This window comes from Schistocerca americana, chromosome 9 (assembly GCF_021461395.2).
Source record: "Schistocerca americana isolate TAMUIC-IGC-003095 chromosome 9, iqSchAmer2.1, whole genome shotgun sequence".
In the NCBI taxonomy this organism is placed as follows: Eukaryota; Metazoa; Arthropoda; class Insecta; order Orthoptera; family Acrididae; genus Schistocerca; species Schistocerca americana.
The window spans coordinates 1,896,456-1,922,886 of NC_060127.1; the positions used below are offsets into that span (position 1 = coordinate 1,896,456).

At 44.2% G+C, this 26,431-nt stretch overlaps 1 protein-coding gene across 1 annotated transcript in view; it reads left to right on the forward strand.

Annotated features, from left to right (window-relative positions):
* LOC124551181 (sialidase-like) overlaps positions 1-26,431 on the forward strand; it is a gene marked incomplete at its 3' end in the record, with an annotated part of 90,094 nt that overhangs the window by 2,102 nt on the left and 61,561 nt on the right. Inside the window, exon 2 of the mRNA XM_047126170.1 lies at positions 16,080-16,197. Within this exon, the coding sequence (XP_046982126.1) occupies positions 16,080-16,197 (118 nt within the window). The remainder of the gene's footprint in view (positions 1-16,079; positions 16,198-26,431) is intronic.

A 26,431-nucleotide genomic window follows, 5' to 3' on the forward strand; every position in this document is an offset into this window, starting at 1 on the left:
CAGATCTGAAATGTAACGTCCACTGCTCAAAGTGGCGTCAATGCGAACAAGAGGTGACCGAGACGGTACCCCATACCATCTCGCCTGGTGATACGCCAGTATGGCGATGACGAATACACGCTTCCAATGTGCGTTCACCGCGATGTCGCCAAACACGAATGCGACCATCATGATGCTGTAAACAGAAACTGGATTCATCCGAAAAAATGACGTTTTGCCATTCGTGCACCCAGGTTAGTCGTTGAGTACACCACCGCAGGCGCTCCTGTCCGTGATGCAGCGTTAAGGGTAACCGCAGCCATGGTCTCCGAGTTGATAGTCCATGCTGCTGCAAACGTGGTCGAACTGTTCGTGCAGATGGTTGTTCTCTTGCAAAGGTCCCCATCTGTTGACTCAGGGTTCGAGGCGTGGCTGCACGATCAGTTACAGCCATGCGGATAAGGGGCCTGTCATCTCGACTACTAGTGATACGAGGCCGTTGGGATCCAGCACGGCGTTCCGTATTACCCTCCTGAACCCACCGATTCCATATTCTGCTAACAGTCATTGGATCTCGACCAACGCGAGCACCAATGTCGCGATACGATAAACCGCAATCGCGATAGGCTACAATCCGCCCTTTATCAAAGACGGAAACGTGATGGTACGCATTTCTCCTCCTTACGCGAGGCATCACAACAACGTTTCACCAGGCGACGCCGGTCAACTGCTGTTTGTGTATGAGAAATCGGGTGGAAACGTTCCTCATGTCACCACGTTGCAGGTGTCGCCACCGGCGCTAACCTTGTGTGAATGCTCTGAAAAGCTAGTCATTTGCATATCACACCATCTTCTTGCTGTCGGTTAAATTTCGCGTCTGTAGCACGTCATCTTCGTGGTGTAGCAATTTTAATGGCCAGTAGTGTATTAGCGATGTCTAAAGTGTGTGTTTTGTTGTGTTTATTTCACATACGGGGAAACGCTACGGACTTAGGCACCAACCCCTTATGTTTCCTCGAGACAGGAGCTTTTTTCGTGCTTCCTTTCGTCACTCATAATTGTCTCGGTGGGGCTTCCTTCATTTTTGTATCTAACAACAAGTAACTCCTACAGGAATATACATATATCTCTGAAACTGTGGTCACTATATTCGAAAGGTTTTAACAAAAATGTGTGCAGCTTGACAGCACATGCTGTTGTTTCGGTATCTTTTCCTGTCGTCTGGAGCTCAGTAGGTGACTTTCCAGAACGGCTCACGACGGTTTCCCTCGAAGAACTGTGCTTTATGCGGAACAAACATCTTACGTCTATTGATGTTTCTGTCATTCTGCTCTTCGCTACCGCTATCGATCTTACTGCCGTTGTTTGTTTGTTAATTTCCGCTTCAGCGCTGCGATGAATAGTCACCTGCACACAGACAAACACGACGCAGATTTGAATGTTTTTAGTGATACACCAATAAACCCCCGCTCTATAAAGAATCTAACTCACACGTACAAAGTGTTTAAAATTTCTCAGTACTTTAGAAATGAGTTAATGTGTTAAATATTTGACATTAAAGATATAAGCGAGAAATGTCGAAATTAAGTTGGAAGTCTCTAACAAGGAACCTCTCGAGTGTGATGCCACAAAAGGCCAATGATGTTCACGACATTCGACGCCCCCACGTATTGTCTGCCGTGCGACGACAATATTGGCTGCCTATGGCCGCAGGACGCAGGACTGGAGGTATCCAGTGGCGAGCACAGCTGGAGGCTACGGAGTGCGGATCAGCTGCTCAGCCGTCGAGTGGCTCCAGTGGGGGCGGTGGTGGTACAGAGCAGGCCGCCGGCAAAGGTAAACCAGTGAAACATTGCATTATACGTGCAACAGCAGTTCTGCAACAGAAGCTGACTTTAGGTTACAAAGGAAACCGGCAAATTTCGCAGACTGCGAGGGAAAGTAGCAGGTGAGATATTACCGTTCCTGCAAGGTGAGTCAGAGGAATGTGTGGCGTCGTATGCCCTCGATCGTGCAGACACTGTACACGAGGACTGCGTGCTTAACAAGTAAGAGTGATGCTGAAACAGGTGTCGATCCATCCTTGTCGGGCAGGGAGCCACAAATCCCGTCTCCAGTGAACTTAGTAAAGGACCACGGTTGTCCGAGGAGCGGGTACTAAACTTAATTACGTACATGGAAGATCACGAGCACCGTAATAAAAAAAACAATTATGAACAGATTTCGAATAAGTCCGCAGCAATATGACCGTGTAGTCCATAAGACTATAATATGACCGTGTAGTCCATAAGAGTCGAATTAAGTCGGGTGATGCTGAGGGAATTAGATTGGGAAATGAGACACTTAAAGTAGTAGATGAGTTTTGCTATTTGGGGAGCAAAATAACTGATGATGGTCAAAGTAGAGAGGATATAAAATGTAAACTGTCAATGGCAAGGAAAGCGTTTCTGAAGAAGAGAAATTTGTTAACATCGAGTATAGATTTAAGTGTCAGTAAGTCGTTTCTGAAAGTATTTGTATGGAGTGTAGCTATTTACGGAAGTGAAACATGGACGATAAACAGTTTCGACACGAAGAGAATAGAGGCTTTCGAAATGTGGTGCTACAAAAGAATGCTTAAGATTAGATGGGTAGATCATATAACTAATGAGGAGGTATTGAATAGGATTGGGGAGAAGAGAAGTTTGTGGCACAACTTGACTAGAAGAAGGGCTCGATTGGCAGGACATGTTCTGAGGCATCAAGGGATTAGCAGTTTAGTATTGGAGGGCAGCGTGGAGGATAAAAATCGTAGAGGGAGACCAAGAGATGAATATACTAAGCAGATTCAGAAGGATGTAGGCTACAGGATAGAATAGCATGGAGATAGTTCAGATGGCTCTGAGCACCATAGTAGCATGGAGAGCTGCATCAAACCAGTCTCAGGAGTGAAGACCACAACAGCAACAACAACAACAACAACAGTCCATAAGAGAAACTACGAATATTCTAGGGAGGACAAACAGAGTTTGCGCGTTTTATGTTCTGTAAGAACATAAAACACAGTGAATGATGTGCGGTCTTAATTATGTGCACAACAAACGAACAAACATGTAAACAAAAAAGGAAACAAATGTAGTCGTCTCCCCGTTCCTCTGTTACACGTCCGTTGCTACCAGTAATCCTGCCAATTGCTAAGTCATTCATACACTGTACCAAAATCACCGAACCGTAGTTTTGGCAGTGTGTAACTCTAGATATAGCTGAAGACTGGATATTTATACTGACGTATCCCAAGGTTGGATACTTTTCTGGGAATGTCGTGGAATCACATGTATTCTGTGAAAGGACGAGGAATTAGATGCTTCAAGATGCATGATGGAATTCCTTAGCTTTCTCTTGTCACAGGTTCCTGCCATTCCATCGTACAGACTGCGGTGATCTTCGTTCCGTCATCCCTGCTGGCGCTCGTGTTGTTGTCTGAGCGAGACTGGAGGGCCTGCTACACGGTACTCCATCTTCTGTGGGTTGTGTTCTCTCGTGTCGAGGTATCAGGGCTAGAAGTGTTTCAGATTTGTGATGTTCGGTGTCCACACCGTCCGCGCAGCAGAGCGAGCTCCTGCTTGTGTCCTGGAGCACGTCTCGTCTGCCTGTTTCTGTCACGACGAGGAGCGCCAGCGGTGTCTGACGATGGGAAAACAGACAGAAATCCGACAAATTAGCCGGCCGGTGTGGCCGAGCAGTTCTAGACACTTCAATGTAGAACCGCGCGACCACTACGGTCGCAGGTTCGAATCCTGCCTCGGGCATGGATGTGTGTGCTGTCCTTAGGTTAGTTAGGTTTAAGTAGTTCTAAGTTCTAGAGGACTGATGACCTCAGATGTTAAGTCCCATAGTGGCCAGAGCTATTCGAACCATTTGAACCGACAAATTACTCTGTATGTAGTTTCCATATGGCATGGATTTTATTTGGTTTCCGTAGCTTTGTCAGTGTGGACCAATCGCTTTAAAGTGTTCCAGCCCTGCATACATTGAGAGGAACACACACGAACACACGCCATTGTTTGGGATTACTTAGCATTCCGACAGGCGCGAGTGGGAGCGTGGACTTTCGGGTACTCGCGATTCATTTGTGACGTACACAGATCGCGAGTATCGATTGCGTCGTCTACTTTGTGACAGCCCGCACGCACGCACACACACACGCATATACACACACACTGGACACAGGCGGGCAGGCGCACAGCTTGTTACGGCCGGCTTTCTGGCTTAGAGGGCGGCGGGTAACACACGCGGTCATTGGCGGCCCCACACGTGTCGGATAATCGGATAACGCTTTGAGCCGACGTCGCGTTTAACAAAGACAGCTTTATACAGGCTTGCTCGTGTCCAGTAGTTTGAAATCGGATGTAGAACATTCGCTTCACATTTGCTGCATGCGAACCGGCGCTTTCTACTCGGGCTACGTAATATAGTGTAATCGAGCACACCGGAAACAGTGGAGCAAGATCAGATAGAATAAAGTAAGTGGTTTAAGCGTCTTACAGAATGAACGGATGCCAGTCCGACAGACAAATGAAGTGAGATGAATTCAGCGTACCAATTCACAGCAAACATCTACATAAACAACACTAACATGCTTCAGGCAAACAGATATTTAAGTCTTTCGCAGTCGGTAATCCGCGCTGGAGTCTTTCAGTCGGCAACAGTCTGAACCTCGTAAGAACACGAGCACTTAGCAGGCTGGAACGTCTGCAAGGAAGCATTTTTAGGATGAAATTGGGTCCACAGAGAACAAGAGACCAGCACTACAGAAGACGAACAAACCGAGGAGTGTACTCGCTGAGGCGACCTCGGACATCATGAGGACTATGAGCAGGACTCTGCTTGTAATGGACTACAGGAGACTTGACAATCCCGTGAACGGGACGCCCAGGGCACGCCAGGTCCGCGGGATGGAGGAGGTGGCCAGAAATTAGGGCAATTGTGTGCCCTTTCTGACGACAGAAAGTTCTGATTTTACAATTAACAGTTTATAGTCGCCATGCGTCTCCTCATTAGATGGTAATATAGTTTTTAATGTTGTTTCATAGCATTATTGGGTCCTTGTGTGGATGTAGGAAGACAAAAAGAAAAAGAAAAAAACGAAATACGTCCGAATGAGGCCAAGTATCTGGAAATATTTACATCGCAATGTCGACTTGACGATATTACTTACAATTTTTAAGCTGCATGCGGTTAATCTTGCAGCAAAAATCACTTCGTTAAACAATTTATGTTTCCCAGCTCTGATAATTACACAAAGATTGCAACACTTAACGATACCCAGGTGCGTTAGAGATTGTAAATAAACGAAAGTGGGTGACAAAAGCAAATTTTCAGAAATCTTCCATTGGAACAAAGATTTAAGTTGGACATCACTAACCTATTCGAAAGTTGCAAGTGATCCTCAAATGGATTAAAAAATAACATATGCTATTTACAAAGTCTCTGGAGCTAGTGTTCGAATGACGTTCCTCCTATACTACTTCCTGTTGAAATTACCGTTGTGTGTGGTTTTGTGTGTGTGTGTGTGTGTGTGTGTGTGTGTGTGTGTGTGTGTGTATAAAACCGGGAACCTAGAAGAGACGGAGAGGTTTCGTCCCGCTGTAGCCCTCAGTGGTTCAAAACCCCACAACAGGCCACAGCAGTCCACCAACACCACCGCAGGCCCACACCGAGCCCAGGGTTATTGTGCGGTTCGACACCCAGTGGACCCTCCCCCCCCCACCCCCCACCCCTCCGCCGGGAACGTATCATACGAGACGAGTGTAGCCCCAAATGTTTGCGTGGTAGAGTAATTACGGTGTACGCGTATGTGGCGACAGTGTTTGCGCAGCAATCGCCGACATAGTGTAACTGGGGCGGAATGAGGGGAACCAGATAGCATTCGCCGAGGTAGATGGAAAATCCGCCATGAAAGCCACCCACAGGCTGCGCGGCACACCGGACCTCGACGCTAACCCGCTGGGCGGATTCGTGGCAGGGACCGCCACGCTTTCCCGCTCGGGAAGCAGCGTGTTAGAGCGCGCGGCTAGTCGGGTGGGCAAATTAGCCTTAGTAGCAAATAAGAGTAAACCAAACAGAGATTTAGAACAGTGTGGCGTTCGAGTACAACATTTAAGATAAAAACATCGTGGAGGGAAGAGCGTAGAACTTTGAAAACCAAGAGAGTGAACAGAAAGGAAAACAGAAGCAAGTTGTGGTCAGTAACGCCGTCCTCTGATGTCCGATGTTTGGTCGGAGTTGAAGTAAATATTTGGATTCAGATGACCATCAGCGATATGCATGAGTAACGACTCATGCGTAATCCATAAGTTTTAATGCTTTCTTCACTCGTACTTTGTACGCTCGCACATGTAACTGCTTCAGCACGTTCTGTCTTGACTTTCGTTTGATGTTTAGTTGGGAGGACGGACCTCTAGTTGATTTCCGTGGACTTCGTATCATAGTCACTTGAACACATTCCATATTTTCCGGCGAACAAACTTTCTTCTCGAGGTTGCGTTTGGCGTTAGTGACTGAACCCTTTTAATTAAAATTAGTAATCAGTTCCTGCAGAACAATTTTTGCTGTGTCTGGATATCTTATACTAAACGTTTCAAACGATATGCGTCCAAGAAAAGTTTCAATAATAAACACTCCACACTCCACAAGTACACGTCTCCGAATGGTTCATCCGACAATGTGTCAATCCTCATTTCAGTGCAAATGTTCTCTTTACGGATGAGGCTTCATTCAAACGTGACCAAATTGTAAATTTTCACAATCAACATGTGTGGGCTGGCGAGAATCCGCACGCAATTGTGCAATCACGTCATCAACACAGATTTTCTGTGAACGTTTGGGCAGACATTGTTTGTGATGTCTCGATTGGGCCCCAAGTTCTTCCACCTACGCTCAATGGAGCACGTTATCATAATTTCATACGGGATACTCTACCTGTGCTGCTAGAACATGTGCCTTTACAAGTACGACACAACATGCGGTTCGTGCACGATGGAGCTCCTGCGTATTTCAGTCGAAGTGTTCGTACGCTTCTCAACAACAGATTCGGTGACCGATGGATTGGTAGAGGCGGACCAATTCCGTGGCCTTCACGCTCTCCTGACCTCAACATTCTTGACTTTCATTTATGGGGGCATTTGAAAGCTCTTGTCTCCGCAACCCGGTACCAAATGTAGAGACTCTTCGTGCTCGTACTGTGGACGGCTGTGATACAATACGTCATTCTCAAGGGCTGCATCAGCGCATCAGGGATTCCATGCGACGGAGGGTGGATGCATGTATCCTCGCTAACGGAGGCCATTTTGAACATTTCCTGTAACAAAGTGTTTGAAGTCACGCTGGTACGTTCTGTTGCTGTGTGTTTACATTCCATGATTAATGTGATTTGAAAAGAAGTAATAAAATGAGCTCTAACATGGAAAGTAAGCGTTTCCGGACACATGTCCACATAACATCTTTTCTTTATTTGTGTGTGAGGAATGTTTCCTGAAAGTCTGACCGTACCTTTTTGTAACACCCTGTATAGGTGCCGGAGCGGACAGTCGAGGGAACATCTGTTGTCTACGGCTATCCGCATTGTGCACCAGCCTCCGAACGACCGCTTCCTCGGGCACATAAACTTTAAAAGTATAGTTACAAATTACTAAAACTCTCAATTTTTATTTGTATTCAGTGAAGTTATTTGAAATCAACGAAAAAGTTTCAGCTCGCTAGAATGAAAACTTTTCCTTCTATAATTTTTATAGTGGAACTAACGGTAGATCGTAACCTCTGAACCATATCTTTACTAGAACTTATGTCAGCAACTATTACTACTACAACTCTCAAATTTAGTTTAGCCGTATCACTTGGTATGTTTTATCATCCGCTTTAACCAAAATTCTCTCTCATTGAAACCACAGGCACTTAATATACAACAATTGGGCACATTTTAGTTACAAAATTGCTTTTTACTTAATTACTCAAAAACTATAAGAGGAAGCTTAACGTGGTCTTTCAGTTATTGCTTTTGAGTGAACTGAAGCATAAAACAAATTTTCATGTTTCTAAGTCCATTATTTAGCGCCTCTCATTTTTCCTAAAAATTTGGATTTCGGTGTTAATTTTTGTTATATGGTTTTGGGAACCTGCACCACTTATTTATGAGCTCTAACTGCACCTTCTGACCAAATTCTCTCTTTCTAGCTCCATTATTTAGCGCCGTTTATTTTTCTCTTATAACGGCATTTTTACGTAAACTATTAAGTCCAGAACTTAAAGATTTGGTATTTGGAACATTATAACACTGAACTATATTTTAACAAAGCATTAAACATAAATTTTGATTTTTAGTTTCTATATCTACATCTACATGGATACTCTGCAAATCACATTCAAGTGCTTGGCAGAAGGTTGATCGAACCACCTTCACAATTCTCTATTTTCCAATCTCGAATAGCGCACGGAAAGAATCAACACCTATATCTTTCCGTGTTGTTGTTCTGGTCTTCAGTCCTGAGACTGGTATGATGCACCTCTCCATGTTACTCTATCCTGTGCAAGCTTTTTCATCTCCCAGTACCTACTGCAACCTACATCCTTCTGAATCTGCTTAGTGTATTCATCTCTTGGTCTCCCTCTACGATTTTTACCCTCCACGCTGCCCTCCAATACTAAATTGGTGATACCTTGATGCCTCAGAACATGTCCTACCAACCGATTCCCCAATCCTATTCAATACTTCCTCATTAGTTATGTGATCTACCCATCTAATCTTTAGCATTCTTCTGTAGCACCACATTTCGAAAGCTTCTATTCTCTTCTTGTCCAAACTATTTATCGTCCATGTTTCACTTCCATACATGGCTACACTCCATACGAATACTTTCAGAAATGATTTCCTGACACTTAAATCTATACTGGATGTTAACAAATTTCTCTTCTTCAGAAACGCTTTCCTTGCCATTGCCAGCCTACATTTTATATCCTCTCTACTTCGACCATCATCAGTTATTTTGCTCCCCAAATAGCAAAACTCGTTTACTACTTTAAGTGCCTCATTTCCTAATCTAATTCCCTCAGCATCACCCGACTTAATTCGACTACATTCCATTATCCTTTTCTTGCTTTTTTTGATGTTCATATTATATCCTCCTTTCAAGACACTGTCCATTCCATTCAACTGCTCTTCCAAGTCCTTTGCTGTCTCTGACAGAATTACAATGTCATCGGCGAACCTCAAAGTTTTTATTTCTTCTCCATGAATTTTAATACCTACTCCGAATTTTTCTTTTGTTTCCTTTACTGCTTGCTCAATATACAGATTGAACAACATCGGGGAGAGGCTACAACCCTGTCTTACTCCCTTCTCAACCACTTCTTCCCTTTCATGTCCCTCGACTCTTATAACTGCCATTTGGTTTCTGTACAAATTGTAAATAGCCTTTCGCTCCCTGTATTTTACCCCTGCCACCTTTAGAATTTGAAAGGGAGTATTCCAGTCAACATTGTCAAAAGCTTTCTCTAAGTCTACAAATGCTAGAAACGTAGGTTTGCCTTTCCTTAATCTTTCTTCTAAGGAAAGTCGTAAGGCCAGTATTGCCTCACGTGTTCCAGTGTTTCTACGGAATCCAAACTGATCTTCCCCGAGGTTGGCTTCTACTAGTTTTTCCATTCGTCTGTAAAGAATTCGCGTTAGTATTTTGCAGCTGTGATTTATTAAACTGGTAGTTCGGTAATTTTCACATCTGTCAACAACTGCTTTCTTTGGGATTGGAATTATTATATTCTTCTTGAAGTCTGAGGGTATTTCGCCTGTTTCATACATCTTGCTCACCAGATGGTAGAGTTTTGTCAGGACTGGCTCTCCCAAGGCCGTCAGTAGTTCCAATGGAATGTTGTCCACTCCGGGGGCCTTGTTTCGACTCAGGTCTTTCAGTGCTCTGTCAAACTCTTCACGCAGTATCATATCTCCCATTTCATCTTCATCTACATCCTCTTCCATTTCCATAATGTTGTCCTCAAGTACATCGCCCTTGTATAGACCCTCTATATACTCCTTCCACCTTTCTGCTTTCCCTTCTTTGCTTAGAACTGGGTTTCCATCTGAGCTCTTGATATTCATACAAGTCGTTCTCTTATCTCCAAAGGTCTCTTTAATTTTCCTGTAGGCAGTATCTATTTTACCCCTAGTGAGATAGGCCTCTACATCCTTACATTTGTCCTCTAGCCATCCCTGCTTAGCCATTTTGCACTTCCTGTCGATCTCATTTTTGAGACATTTGTATTCCTTTTTGCCTGCTTCATTTACTGCATCTTTATATTTTCCCCTTTCATCAATTAAATTCAATATTTCTTCTGTTACCCAAGGATTTCTACTAGCCCTCGTCTTTTTACCTACTTGATCCTCTGCTGCCTTCGCTACTTCATCCCTCAAAGCTACCCATTCTTCTTCTACTGTATTTCTTTCCCCCATTCCTGTAAATTGTTCCCTTATGCTCTCCCTGAAACTCTGTACAACCTCTGGTTCTTTCAGTTTATCCAGGTCCCATCTCCTTAAATTCCCACCTTTTTGCAGTCTATTCAGTTTTAATCTACAGGTCATAACCAATAGATTGTGGTCAGAGTCCACATCTGCCCCTGGAAATGTCTAACAATTTAAAACCTGGTTCCTAAATCTCTGTCTTACCATTATATAATCTATCTGATACCTTTTAGTATCTCCAGGATTCTTCCATGTGTACAACCTTCTTTCATGATTCTTAAACCAAGTGTTAGTAATGATTATGTTGTGCTCTGTGCAAAATTCTGCCAGGTGGCTTCCTCTTTCATTTCTTAGCCCCAATACGTATTCACCTACTATGTTTCCTTCTCTCCCTTTTCCTACACTCGAATTCCAGTCACCCATGACTATTAAATTTTCGTCTCCCTTCACAATCTGAATAATTTCTTTTATTTCATCATACATTTCTTCAATTTCTTCGTTATCTGCAGAGCTAGTTGGCATATAAACTTGTACTACTGTAGTAGGTGTGGGCTTCGTATCTATCTTGGCCACAATAATGCGTTCACTATGCTGTTTGTAGTAGCTTACCCGCATTCCTATTTTCCTATTCATTATTAAACCTACTCCTGCATTACCCCTATTTGATTTTGTGTTTATAACCCTGTAGTCACCTGACCAGAAGTCTTGTTCCTCCTACCACCCAACTTCACTAATTCCCACTATATCTAACTTCAACCTATCCATTTCCTTTCTTAAATTTTCTAACCTACCTGCCCGATTAAGGGATCTGACATTCCACGCTCCAATCCGTAGAACGCCAGTATTCTTTCTCCTGATAACGACATCCTCTTGAGTAGTCCACGCCCGGAGATCCGAATGGGGGACTATTTTACCTCCGGAATATTTTACCCAAGAGGACGCCGTCATCATTTACTCATACAGTAAAGCTGCATGCCCTCCGGAAAAATTACGGCTGTAGTTTCCCCTTGCTTTCAGCCGTTCGCAGTACCAGCACAGCAAGGCCGTTTTGGTTATTGTTACAAGGCCAGATCAGTCAATCATCCAGACGGTTGCCCTTGCAACTACCGAAAAGGCTGCTGCCCCTCTTCAGGAACCACACGTTTGTCTGGCCTCTCAACAGATACCCCTCCGTTGTGGTTGCACCTACGGTACGGCTATCTGTATCGCTGAGGCACGCAAGCCTCCCCACCAACGGCAAGGTCCACGGTTCATGGGGGGGGGGGGGATCTTTCCGTACGATCTCTGATATCCCTTATTTTATCGTGGTGATCGTTCCTCCCTATGTAGGTCGGTGTCAACAAAAAGATATTTTACGCATTCAAAGGAGAAAGCTGGTGATCGGAAATTCGTGAGATGATTCCGTCGCAACGAAAAACGCCTTGCTTTTAATGATTTCCAACCCAAATCCTGTATCATTTCAGTGATACTCTCTCCCATATTTCGCGACAATACAAAATGTGCTGCCTTTCTTTGAACTTTTTCGATGCACTCCGTCAGTTCTGTCTGGTAAGGATCCCACACCGCGCAGCAGTATTCTAAAAGAAGACGGACAAGCTTAGTGTAGGCAGTCACCTTAGTAGGTCTGTTACATTTTCTAAGTGTCCTGCCAATAAAACGCCGTCTTTTTCTATATATTGCTTCCAATTTAAGTTGCTCGTAATTGTAATTCCTAGGTATTTAATTGAGTTTACGGCCTTTACATTTGATTGATTTATTGTGTAACCTAAGTTAACTGATTCCGTTTAGCACTCATGCGGATGACCTCGTCCGATGACCTCGCTGTTTGATCTCTTCCCTCAAACAACTGAACCCGGACGAACTCACACTTTTCGTTATTTACGGTCAACTGTCAATTTTCGCACCATTCAGATATCTTTTCTAAATCGTTTTGCAATTTGTTTTGATCTTCTGATGACTTTATTAGTCGATAAACGGCAGCTTCGTCTGCAAACAACCTAAGACGGCTGCTCAGATTGTCTCCTAAGTCGTTTTGTATAGACAAGGAACAGCAAAGGGCCTAAACACTACCTTGGGGAACGCCAGAGATCACTTATGTTTTACTCGATGACTTTCCGTCAATTACTACGAACTGTGACCTCTCTGACAGGAAATCGCAAATCCAGTCACATAACTGAGACGATATTCCATAAGCACGCAATTTTACTACGAGCCGCTTGTACGGAATCGATCTGAAATACCTTGTCAATAGCACTCAACACTTCATGTGATTAAGTAGCTAGTTGCGTTTCACAGGAACGATGTTTCCTAAACCCATGTTGACTGTGTGTCAAAAGAACGTTTTCTTCGAGGTAGTTCATAATGTTCGAACACAATATATGTACTAAAATCCTGCTGCATATCGACGTTAATGATATGGGCCTGTAATTTAGTGGATTACTCCTACTACCTTTCTTGAATATTGGTGTGATCTGTGCAACTTTGCAGTCTTTGGGTACGGATCTTTCTTCGAGCGAACGGTTGTGTATGATTGTTAAGTATAGAGCTAATGCATCAGCTTACTGCGAAAGGAACCTGATTGGTATACAGGCTGGACCAGAAGGCTTGTTTTAATTAAGTGATTGAAGCTGCTTGACTGCACCGAGGATATTTACTTCTACGTTACTCATGTGGCCAGTTGTTCTCGATTCGAATTCTGGAATATTTACTTCGTCTTCTTTTTGAAGGCATTTCGGAAGGCTGTGTTTAGTAACTCTGCTTTGGGAGCACTGTCTTCGGCAGTATCTCCATTGCTACCGCGCAGAGAAGTCATTGATTGTTTCTTACCGCTAACATACTTCACATACGACCAGAATCTCTCTGGATTTTCTGCCAGGTTTCGAGACAAAGTTTCGTTGTGGAAACTACTATAGGCATCTCGTATTGAAGTCCGCGCTAAATTTCGATCTTCTGTAAAAGAGCGCCAATCTTGGGGATCTAGCGTCTGTTTGAATTTGGCATGTTTGTTTCGTTGTTTCTGCAACAATGTTCTGACCCGTTTTGTGTACCAAGGAGGATCAGCTCCGTCGTTTGCTAATTTATTTGATATAAATCTCTTAATTGCCGCCGATACTATTTCTTTGAATTCAAGGCACATCTGTTCTACACTTATATTATTAAGTTGGAATGAGTGGAGATTATCTCTCAGTAAGATGTCAAGTGAATTTTTATCTGCTTCTTTGAATAGATATATTTTTCGATTATTTTTCGGGGATTTGGGGATTACAATATTCAATCTCGCTACGACAACCCTGTGTTCACTAATCCCTGAATCGGTTTTGATGCTCGTTATGTGTTGTTAAGAGGTCAAGTGTGTTTTCACAACCGTTTACTATTCGCGTGGCCTCATGAACTAACTGCTCGAAATAATTTCCAGAGAATGCGTTTAGCACAATTTCGATGATATTTTATGCGTACCTCCAGATTTAAACGTGTCTTTCCGCCAACATATCGAGGATAAATTAAAGTCACCACCAACTATTATCGTACGAGTCGGGTACGTGTTTGATATCAAACTCAGTTTTCTTTGTACCTTTCAGCAACTGTATCATCTGAATTGGTAGGTCGGTAAAAGGATCCAATTATTATTTTATTCCGGTTGCCAACAATGACCTCTGCGCATACTAACCCACAGGAAGTATGTAGTTCAATTTTGAGACAAGTTAAGCTACTTCTGACAGCAGCAAACACGCCACCGCCAACAGTGTTTAGCCTATCCTTTCGGAACACCGTTAGGTTCATCGCAAAAATTTCGGATGAGCTTATATCCGGCTTTAGCCAGCTAGTGGCTATAAAGATTTGAGCATCAGTGCTTTCTATTAGCGCTTGGAGCTCTGGTACTTTCCCAACACAGCTACGACAATTTACAACTGTTATACCAATGGTTCCTGTATCTACGTTCTTTCTGTGTTCAGCCTGCACCCTTTGTGACTGAAGCACTTCTTGTGTTTTCCCGAGACCCTCTAACATAAAAAACCACCCAGTCCACGCTACACAGCCCCTGCTACCCGTGTAGCCGCCTCCTGCGTATAGTGGACCCCTGACCTATTCAGCGGAACCCGAAACCCAACCACCCTTTGGCGCAAGTTTAATACTTAATTGTGGTGTAATACTTGCACCACAAGAACCAGTCCTGACAAAACTCTACCATCTGGTGAGCAAGATGTATGAGACAGGCGACATTCCCTCAGACTTCAAGAAGAATATAATATTTCCAATCCCTAAGAAAGCAGGTGTTGACAGATGTGAAAATTAGAAGCCGACCTCGTGGAAGATCAGTTTGGATTCCGTAGAAATGTTGAACGCGTGAGGCAATACTGACCCTACAACTTATCTTAGAAGAAAGATTAAGGAAAGGCAAATCTACGTTTCTAGCATTTGTAGACCTAGAGAAAGCTTTTGACAATGTTGACTGGAATACTCTCTTTCAAATTCTGAAGGCGGCAGGGGTAAAATACAGGGAGCGAAAGGCTGTTTACAATTTGTACAGAAACCAGATGGCAGTTATAAGAGTCGAGGAGCATGAGAGGGAGGAAGTGGTTGGGAAGGGAGTGAGACAGGGATGTAGCCTCTCCCCGATGCTATTCAATCTGTATATTGAGCAAGCAGTAAAGGAAACGAAAGAAAAGTTCGAAGTAGGTATTAAAATCCATGGAGAAGAAATAAAAACTTTGAGGTTCGCCGATGACATTGTAATTCTGTCAGAGACAGCAAAGGACTTGGAAGAGCAGTTGAACGGAATGGACAGTGTCTTGAAAGGAGGATATAAGATGAATATCAACAAAAGCAAAACGAGGATAATGAAATGTAGTCGAATTAAGTCGGGTGATGCTGCGGGAAATGAGACACTTAAAGTAGTAAAGGAGTTTTGCTATTTGGGGAGCAAAATAACTGATGATGGTCGAAGTAGAGAGGATATAAAATGTAGACTGGCAATTGCAAGGAAAGCATTTCTGAAAAAGAGGAATTTGTTAACATCGAGTATTGATTTAAGTGTCAGGAAGTCATTTCTGAAAGTATTTGTATGGAGTGTAGCCATGTACGGAAGTGGAACATGGACGATAAATAGTTCGGACAAGAGGAGAGCAGAAGCTTTCGAAATGTGGTGCTACAGAAGAATGCTGAAGATTGGATGGGTAGATGACGTAACTAATGAGGATGTGTTGAACAGAATTGGGGAGAAGAGGAGTTTGTGGCACAACTTGACTAGAAGAAGGGATCGATTGGTAGGACATGTTCTGAGACATGGAGGGATCACGTATTTAGTATTGGAGGGCAGCGTGGAGGGTAAAAATCGTAGAGGGAGACCAAGAGATGAATACACTAAGCAGATTCAGAAGGATGTAGGTTGCAGTAAGTGCTGAGAGATGAAGAAGCTTGCACAGGATAGAGTAGCATGGAGAGCTGCATCAAACCAGTCTCAGGACTGAAGGCCACAACAACAACAACAGTTGAGCGCTATGCGCAGATGCGTCAAGGTGACGTGGCGCTACTAGCAGTGAACTGCGGCAGGTCCCGGCACGCTGGCTCGCCCCTGTACGTCTCACGCGACACACGGCTCGCTTTTCCTCAGCTTGTCGCCGCGCGACTCGGCGGCCACCACTTTGCAGGTGGTCGCGCGGCGGCGGCGGCGGCGGCGGCGGCGGCGGTTCCGCCCTCTCTGGCTCTGGGCGCACCCCCTGGCCGGCACGGTGCGCGTTTACCCGGGCTCTGCTCGGGGCGGAGCCGTCGGCGCGGGCGGCCGGCCGGCCTGCTGCTTGTTTGAATAAAGGCGCATACTGAGTTACGGGAAGCAGCGATCGTGCACCTCTGAGTGAATGTGTAGCTGCTTGTACCAGGACTGAGCCACTATCTCGAGTCTGGGCCAGTGTGCCCAAATTTAACAGCGTAATAAAAATAGCCCGACACGTTTGAGCTGCACTGTGACACCATAAAGCCAGGCCCTAGTACCTCTAGTCTGGAGCAGTATGGCGGAATTGTGCACTTTATTAACAGTTCGACATGTCTGAACTCTGTTGTGACATCATAGAGGTGCTCCAGAACGGGTCCGGCCGTCTTGTTCGATCGCCGTCTCGTATCACAGGTCATATTCGCATTCTGACGTCATAGTTAGGCTGGTGCTCGTCTTCGAAGTCTCGGTTTATTAGGCTATAGCACCTGTCCCAGTACTCAAAATCGGTCAGCACGATAATGCACTATTTTGAATTTCCCGCCGATTCATACTCAGGGCAACAGCCCTACTTCCATAGGAAACGCACTAGCACAGCTGCGCTTTTTTTTATTTCACGTAAAAACTTGAATTTCCCGCAAACACTCGAGTTTCCCGCCATTTTATATATGGGGCAATTATAAATTGTCATCGATGACGTGAGCACGTCAGGAAATCACGCCAGAATGCCGCACAGAGCAACTACTGAGGCACTGCATCGGTTTAGGAGGAAAAGAAATTTACGGCACCGCTTGACACCCGCAGGTGACCGTTCTATAGGACGCGTCATCACGCGAGGAGGTATCGGTAATGGACGACCTTTCCGGCCGAACACCGGCGGAGAGAATTTCCCCCACCACCGGGATTCGATCGGGACATCTCTGACTCGAGCGTTAGTGATCCAGTACAACAGTCCCTCGGAATGCCGCCGACGTTAGTTTCACTCGTGCAAGAGATCGCTGCGTTTTCGGACACGTCCTCTTCGTGTACACTGAGACGAAAGATTCTTCTCGTAGTCTGCGTTGGCAGATTGAGCCGGACAGCTGAGCCGCGTGCTGTGCGGGTGGGTGTGTGAACTGGGCAGCTGTGAGCCGGTCGCTGCCAGCTGCGGCCTGCGGGGGCGGGGGGCCCCGGGCGCCGCCGCCGCCGTCGGCCGCCTGCTCCATATGGATGCAGCGGGGCTGCCTGCCCGCAGGCGCGGCACCGCAGGACCAGCCGTGGCAGCTGCAGGCCGCTGTGTCCGGGGGCGAGGCGGCGGCAAGGCGAGGGCCACCTACGCAGGAGACTTGCCGTCATATGAGGGCTACTTGGGTGTCATCATCGATGACAGGTGGAACTTCGGAAGGCACATTGAGTCCGTAACCCAGAAAGCACTACAAGTACTCAATAACCTTATCTCCATAGGGCACAAAAGATTTCACCTTCCACCACACCTAATAAAGCTGTATCACAACAGTATACTAACTTCAATAGTGGGTTACGGATCGGGAGTCTGGGCACACAGGCTGACAAGGGTGGTGACTGCCATGGCAGTGAGAAGAGTACAAAGAAACATGCTGTTAAAATCTGTAGGGGCTTACAGAACATCCCCAGGAAGTGTCCTATTAGTAATAATGGGGCTCTGTCCTCTAGATATCAAAATACGGGAACAAGCAGCATGGTATTGGGTCAAGAAAGGGAACGACATGAAAATAAAGAATATCCTGGGAGATCTGGCTAGGGACAAGGGAGAAATACGAAGAAGGAGTGATGGCAGAAATCTTGGGAAATGGATGAACCTGGCAGAAGAACCATCGGATTCCTGCCACATGTTAAAGAAAGGTTAGGCATGAGGTATTTTGAACCAACACGGGGTCTAATACATTTTCTCACTGGTCATGGGCCCTACCCAACATACCTATGTCGGTTTGGGAAAAGGGCTACACCTGAGTGTGACTGTGGCGCTTTGGAGGGCACTCCCGACCATGTGGTTTACGAGTGCCAGTGCCCCCTTTTCGATGTTGTAGCAGCGACATTAAGACAACAACTTTCAAACAACAACACATATGACCTATTAAGACACGAAGAGACTTTTGAAACTCTGAACAACTTGGCAAATGAGGTATCACGATTAGTTCTGACTGCATACCTGAGGGACTTTCGCGACTAGAGACAATCACTGAACGCGTTCTAGTACCCTAATCCTGTACCGCCTGTGAGTGGGCAGGTCGACTTTTAGTTGGAATCCGCCAGGTGCAGGACTAGGGGGACCGGGGTACACCTATTCTTGACTAAGACAGCACCGGATTTGACGTAGGTTAATACAGCAGTTAGTAGCATTAGAAGTAGATACTAAATTCGGAACGTGCAACGACAAGCAATTCTGGCCTGCTCGGTGTCAGGGGCACGCTCATCGGGATTAGCTCGAAGAGCAGGGCCTAAAGTAGTAGGTTTATATCTAGGCTGCCACACCTGTAACGCTGCAGGCAGTTAGGAATTAACAAGTAAGTAGGAAAATTAACAACTAGGTAATAGCGTATAGATTAATAATTGTAATCTGCCTATTAACATGTACTGAGTCATATTGTCTGTAGCTCATAAATAAACATTGTAACACTGTAATAATAATAATAGCTGCTGATAACACATAATACTGTATTAACATTAGGACCCACTAATCACTAAGGTGGTGGGTTAATTTATATAACTATTATAGATGCTATTCAATAAGGATTTTTTTAAAAGAAAAATATCAATATGAGGGCAGAATTTCACCGTTTTACAAAAACAAAACACGTAGTGAGGGAGGGTTTAATCCAGTATTTGGAACAGCAAAAAAAAAAAAACTGTCTTTGTCGCCAAAGCGTTTAGTTTTGTTGAAGTGAAACGTCATCAATCGGCTGTAATGAAAGATATTTACAATTGGACCTGGTTTTGGACTGAAAAACAGTTCGTTGCAAAAGATGTTGAGTTTCACCTAACGGTATTTCGTGCCTGGTTTTCCGCTCTCATCAGGAAATGCCGTATGCTTGCACGGTTTTGGATTTTTCCTTCGCTTGTTGCTTTTGATTCTGGCATAATTTCACGATCTGTTGCAGAAATAAGCATATCCTGATGTTAAGCGCAACACAATGTTCTACCATCATCATCTATTTGTATCCTTCAGGCGAAATATGTATCATGTCTTTTGTGTAGTGTTGCCAACTACGCCACTTGTTTTTATTTCATCTAAAACTGTTATTTCTTCTAGTGACAAAACCACGCATTTTCTTGCAGTTGCAAAGACGCAATTAAAGTGCACTCAATAACTGTAAAGCAACTACGGACAATATGGTCAAATAAATGAAGAATTTAGACACTTTACTTTCGGTTCAAATGGTTCAAATGGCTCTGAGCACTATGGGACTTAACATCTGTGGTCATCAGTCCCCTAGAACTTAGAACTACTTAAACCTAACTAACCTAAGGACATCACACACATCCATGCCCGAGGCAGGATTCGAACCTGCGACCGTAGCAGTCGTGCGGTTCCGGACTGAGCGCCTAGAACCGCTAGACCACCGCGGCCGGCTTTACGTTCGGCACGGATTTGAATCGTGTCTCTCGGATTGGAATTTCTTCTTGCTTTTTTTTCCGTATTTGCGAATTATATTTGAGTCTTTGAAGCTCCGCTTTACGCAAAATAAAATGTACGAGGCGTATTCGGAAAGTAAGGTCCGATTAGGCACGAAATGGAAACCGCTGTGAAAATCCGACGGAACTTGGCACGTTTCAATCATTGACGTCGGTTTGCAGTAGGGTTTTGGAGCATATACTGTATTCAAACCTTATGAATCACCTCGAAGGGAACGATCTATTGATACGTAATCAGCACGGTTTCGAAAAACATCGTTCTTGTGCAACGCAGCTAGGTCTTTATTCGCACGAAGTAGTGGCCGCTATCGACAGGGGATCTCAAGTTGATTCCGTATTTCTAGATTTCCGGAAAGCTTTTGTCACTGTTCCTCACAAGCGATTTCTAATCAAGCTGCGGGCCTATGGGATATCGTCTCAGTTGTGCGACTGGATTCGTGATTTCCTGTCAGGAAGGTCGCAGTTCCCAGTAATAGACGTCAAATCATCGAGTAAAACTGAAGTGATGTCAGGTGTTCCCCAGGGAAGCGTCCTGGGACCTCTGCTGTTCCTGATCTATGTAAATGTCCTGGGTGACAATCTGAGCAGTTGTCTTAGGTTGTTCGCAGATGATGCTGTAATTTACCGTCTAGTAAGGTCATCCGAAGACCAGTATCAGTTGCAAAGCGATTTAGAAAAGATTGCTGTATGGTGTGGCAGGTGGCAGTTGACGCTAAATAACGAAAAGTGTGAGGTGATCCACACGAGTTCCAAAAGAAATCTGTTGGAATTCGATTACTCGATAAATAGTACAATTCTCAAGGCTGTCAATTCAACTAAGTACCTGAGTGTTAAAATTACGAACAACTTCAGTTGGAAAGACCACATAGATAATATTGCGGGGAAGGCGAGCCAAAGGTTGCGTTTCATTGGCAGGACACTTAGAAGATGCAACAAGTCTACTAAAGAGACAGCTTACACTACACTCGTTCGTCCTCTGTTAGAATATTGCTACGCGGTGTGGGATCCTTACCAGGTGGGATTGACGGAGGACATCGAAAGGGTGCAAAAAAGGGCAGCTCGTTTTGTATTATCAAGAAATAGGGGAGAGAGTGTTGCAGATATGATAGGCGAGTTGGGATGGAAGTCATTAAAGCAAAGACGTTTTTCGTCACGGCGAGATCTATTTACGAAATTTCAGACACCAACTTTCTCTTCCGAATGCGAAAATATTTTGTTGAGCCCAACCTACATAGGTAGGAATGATCATCAAAATAAAATAAGAGAAATCAGAGCTCGAACAGAAAGGTTTAGGTGTTCGTTTTTCCCGCGCGCTGTTCGCGAGTGGAATGGTAGAGAGATAGTATGATTGTAGTTCGATGAACCCTCTGCCGATCACTTAAATGTGAATTGCAGATTAATCATGTTGATGTAGATTTAGATATGTTGGGAAGTGCCTTCAGTGTGCCTGTCGATCGCTTCACGGCGATCTTTTCGGTTCAGAGCGCAAAGAGATTGACGTGGAAATGCCTAAGACTACAGTGTCTCCCGCCACCCGCCAAGTATGTGGCTGGCGAAAAATCTCGCCTGAAGCCATGCACACCACTTAAAATAAATGTTACGCTTTTCTTTCTTCGAGACAATTTTCAGCCGCATTCTGCAGGGGCGATGAAGTAGCTCCAGCAGCGTTTTCAATGGGAAGTGTTTGATCAGCCACAATACAGCCATTAATCGGCTCCCCCTGAGTTTCATCTCTGGTTACGTGAACCGCTGGCTATGAAGACATTTTGGCACAGACAACGAAAGGCAGACCAGTGTAGAGAATTGTCGAAGTCACTGTCGGCTGCTTTCTCTGGGGAGGGAAATTGAAAGTCTGTACAACGCCACGACAAATGTCTAAGTGGGAGCGGCGACTATTCAGAGAGGTAGCTGGAAGGTGTGGCTAACTGTTGCGAATAAAATGTTTCTGATTTTCACTGTGGTTCTCATTTCGCGACCGATCGGACTTTACTTTCCGAACAGCCCTCGTATTTATGTTTAATTTACAAAGAAAAATTACAACAGCTGTGTGTCATCTTCTGTGGGTCTCCACTTATTTCTGTATGTTTTGTTTGCTGAGACTATTTGACTATTTTCTCTCTCCCTCTCTCTCTCTCTTTCACACACACACACACACACACACACACATAAATTCTTTCCCAGTACACACACTCGAATAGTTCTAACCAAAACATTAAAAATTAGCACCACACCGATCTATGAACAAAAGAGCGGTGAAAAAAAAAAAAAATACGGCACCTCTCTAGCTTAAACTGTAATGCGCTCACACACCGCTGCTGCCACTCGAGGAGAGAGAGGATAACAGCGTAATCGCGATAACCGCGGGAGACTAAACACAGAATAACAGTCAAGGTTTAATCCAACGCATAACATGAGCCAGCCACGGCTCAGTGTGGTCTGCGATCTGAGGTTTCCCCGGCATACGGGAGGCGTCGTCCAGAAGGCGCAATATAGCGGCAAGCCGACTTCTGACGAGGCCTGAAGACGGCAAGTAGTCGGCCTGTCGAAATGTCACGGCCTTTGGACGTCCTCACTCGTCTGGACATCGGAGAGATTTTCAAGATATATGCGGTCTGTCACGTGTGGAAACAGCCAGCTGGTGATTTTGTCCATCCGGGACAGGAAGTCATCCCTGGCGGAGCTTCTTCCAGCTGTGCAGCGACCTCTGTCGGCCTTCTCCCCCCCTGCTACAGGTGCAACGAGCAGACGCAGAGCCCTCCAAGCCACTTAGCATTCTCCGTCCTGTTCACCTCTTAGGAGCAGATTTGTCAATGAGGAGTGGAACAACAGAAGGGACAATATGTGGAATATTCGGATTGTCTACTGATTCTTGGTAAATGAGTTGTCACCTAACTTGACAAATAAATACGACAACACAGGTCATTCAAGTTTGCACAACGCAGGATACATCGTCAGCAACAAGTGACCATGAGGCAAATGTGTATATTAAACAATGTTCCAAAGTGTGCATACCGATTGTGGCTTGAAATGGAAATGACACATTACAGATGCATGAGTTTATCTACACTTCCTGCAGGTGTATCTGTCAATTTTCAGGATGACAGCACCACAAAATTGGCTTACGTATCGTACTTCCGTTCATTTATGTAATATGGGCAGTCCACACGTAGACACTAAGTATTCATTCGCCAGAAATGTGTTGTAGCGACAATGCATGGCGTCCATTCTTAACGACAGCCGGTCAACTGTATAAAAAAAGCCAGGCCGGTCAGCAGTAGCCCCACTGTGCGTGTACTCGCTTACGACGTTTTGTTGCGAAGGACCAGTCACCATTTTCCTTCGTAAATACAACTTCAATAACTAAAACAGGCTCCACTATCGAGCACGTTACTTCAGCCCGCCGTAGAAGGAAGCAAATAACGCAGCCTCCAAATGTGTACCCACCTCCCTTGTGAATTAAATGTGCTAACAGATGACGCAAATTGTTTGCAAAACAAACTAAAATCAATTCATTAACATAATAATACTGTTACCGAGTAATTCATTCAGACATTTTCTTGATGGGCTTTAATTCATATTATCGATTTCGAAAGTATACAATTTTGTTTTGAGACGTGTTTGTGACAGTCAAATGCAACTGAAACTCTGAAACTAAAAGTTATTCAAAACGTAGCCACGTCGAAAATCGGTAGTGCTACTGTAGCACTAAAATATACTAGTTCTGGTGTTCACTTAATATTAAGGCGAAACATAGAGTAACGTTTCATGCCTACTAAACAACTGCCGCATTTTATGCTGTCAGTAGCGACATTAGTTTTCGCTTCCATAGCATTTTGCATCACTTTATGTACTTCAGTGTTTCTGTCGACCTGGACTGCCACAAACATGTCTGAAGATGAAAGTGCATAATTCCGAAATCGATCATGTGAATCAAATACCTGCAAAGCTCCCAGTGTTTCATCCATGAAGATCAACTACACAAAAAAATAGATAAATAATTTATTTCTGACATATCCTTCTACTTCACAGGTTATTTTGTTTATTAATGTTAGCTTATGTAGCTATTTGACCTTTGTTAACTATTAGTGCAGGTGGAGGTTGAACTAAAACTGGAGCTATTTCAATGGCCATATGCCGTCGTGTTTTCTCACAGGAAAATATATCTAGCTCTGTGCTGTGGAAGTAACAGCTGGCCTGCAACTTTAAAGCTCCGGATTTCAATAACCAGTCGGCTCCAAAACATTACTGTATTATTTGTCGCTTCTTTGACGTCAGGTGATATCAAAACGTGAAACCGCGGCATTGCTAGGACTGCACACTAAACTGTAGGTCCGTGCTGTGTCCTGGCGCTTAGGCAGCACTGCATTACAGCTAGGTCCGTCGGGTCGCATAGCAGAGCAGATGCCAGGGGCTTGTGACGTCCCTGACTTAACTCCTCTCAGCTGACTGTACACTCGAGACAGACGCCCAGCGCCACTGGTGTTTTATTCGAGAACTGAGTCTCGTCTGTTTCGAGCGGTCATCTTTGTTTACACGTGAGCGCAAAATTGTCTATGTTCAAAGAGCTGTCTGCCGTGCAGTTGGCATCTGAACGGTGAAAGTGAGGTTATGAGGAACAATCTTTTTCTCAAAACTATCGAAATATAGTAACAAAATGTAGGAACAAGCAGAGATAATAAACAGCCTAGTAAATTTCGGGCACGCACCCGCGCAGATATTGCCTGCTGATTTATCAGTCACGTACCGTTCGTCCATCCTGTGAGTGAGTCTTGTGACTCACTCCGTAGATGGCCAGACGGTACGTGACCGATAAATCAAAAAAAGAAGTAGTATTTGCGTGGCAGCATGACCGAAATTTGTGGATTATTCATTACGCCGTGAGAAGTTAAAAATCCACAGAGGTAATATTATTAATCTAAAGTTCACAGTGGATATTCTTGTCAAAGGGCCTGCGGTAAATTCGTTAGACACCTGGGAACTGAGAACTGAAATAATAGGAAAGTGTCATCCAAACGTTTCAGCATATACATATTTATTTGTCAGAGAAAATATATAGTCCTAAACACATAAAATAATATGTAGAAACCAGCATATATCGCCTTTTTGCTTTATCCTTTGTATCTTGCTTGTTTGCTAATTGCCAAATAATGTGGAAAATTATATTCCTCGTCAATCAATTCTGATTTTTTAACTGTTGAATTAATTTTCATTAAACGATTTCATCTATTTACGTTATTATTTATGAATAGTGTAAGATTTTTCTCAATAAAATAAATGCTTTTCTGCTTTCAAACATTTTGTCTCTCTTGTAGCAGGACACTAGTAAGAAAAAATACTGATATATTGCGTAACTTTTTGATAATTCAAGAAAACAAAGCAAACAACACAATAAAGGTTAAGTAGACACGAAAGCACCAAATTAATTTCTACAGTCGTAGTGAGCTTGGCCAGAATAGATTAGCTTCCGATTTTAGCAGACGCCGCCGTATTTTCTTGCTTTTGCGCATGCGCAGTATCCAACATATTCGGAAATTTAAAACTCCACACTCGGTACAATCGAAAGATCATTAACATCACACACTATGCTCGTAGTTGATCGTTGATTTACACGCACTGCACAAAAGGCGCATGCACTTGGAATTGTCAGTTGACCAGAAAGTAGCTAGTGTAAAATGAAACGGACCTAAATTACAGTCTGTTTAAGGGATGATTGGAGGAAGACTCCACTCAGACTGTCGGCGCCATCATCGTCGCACTATTTTTCCTTGCGCCGCTGGGATCACGTATCCACAAGTGGGCAGGAGACACATTCTTCCGCTCTGCCAGTATTTAAGAGACCACACGCCTCCAGGCCAAGAGTTCCAGGGCAGTGCCACGAGCAGACCAGCTGCAGCTTCGGGACCAAGTGAACAGTCAACTCCCTTATTTTGGACCTCGCGTTTACGGGACTGTTTTGGAATTGTGTAATTCATTAGTTAATCTATAGGGATTGTCTATCTATCCATCTATCTATCTATATCCGAATCCCGCTCCAGCTACTGCCGGGTCTGGGTGCTGCCGAGTCCTCACCATTTGGCTCGGTCCTCCCACCACTTTTCTTCCTCCACTTGCTGTCAGGTCACACCTCTTCTTTCTACAGATATTCTCGCTCCCATTTTCCACCATGTTCTTGGGCGCACTCTAGGTCTTTTCCCATCCATCTTCAGTTCTTCCATAATTTTGGGGAGTCTCTACCTATGCATCCTCTTAACATGCCCATACCATCTTAATCTCTTTCTTTCAATTTCTTCTCTCGTACTTTCTTGTTTAAGGTCCTTTCTAATCTCTACATTCCTTACTCTGTCCATTATTGTTTTTCCCTTAACTGCTCTGAGAAATTTCATTTCCCCTGGTTGCAGTCTGCTCCAGTCCCTTTCTGTCATTGTCCATGTTTCTCCATCATAGGTGACAATAGGGATGTAATAATTCATATACATAAGGAGTTTTGCTCTTTCTGAAACTTCATTATTCCAAATCAGGTGTTTTATTGTTTGGTAGAAATTGCCTCCCTTCTGTAACCTCCTATTAATTTCGATAGTTCCATCCCTAGATATTTCACCCCCCAA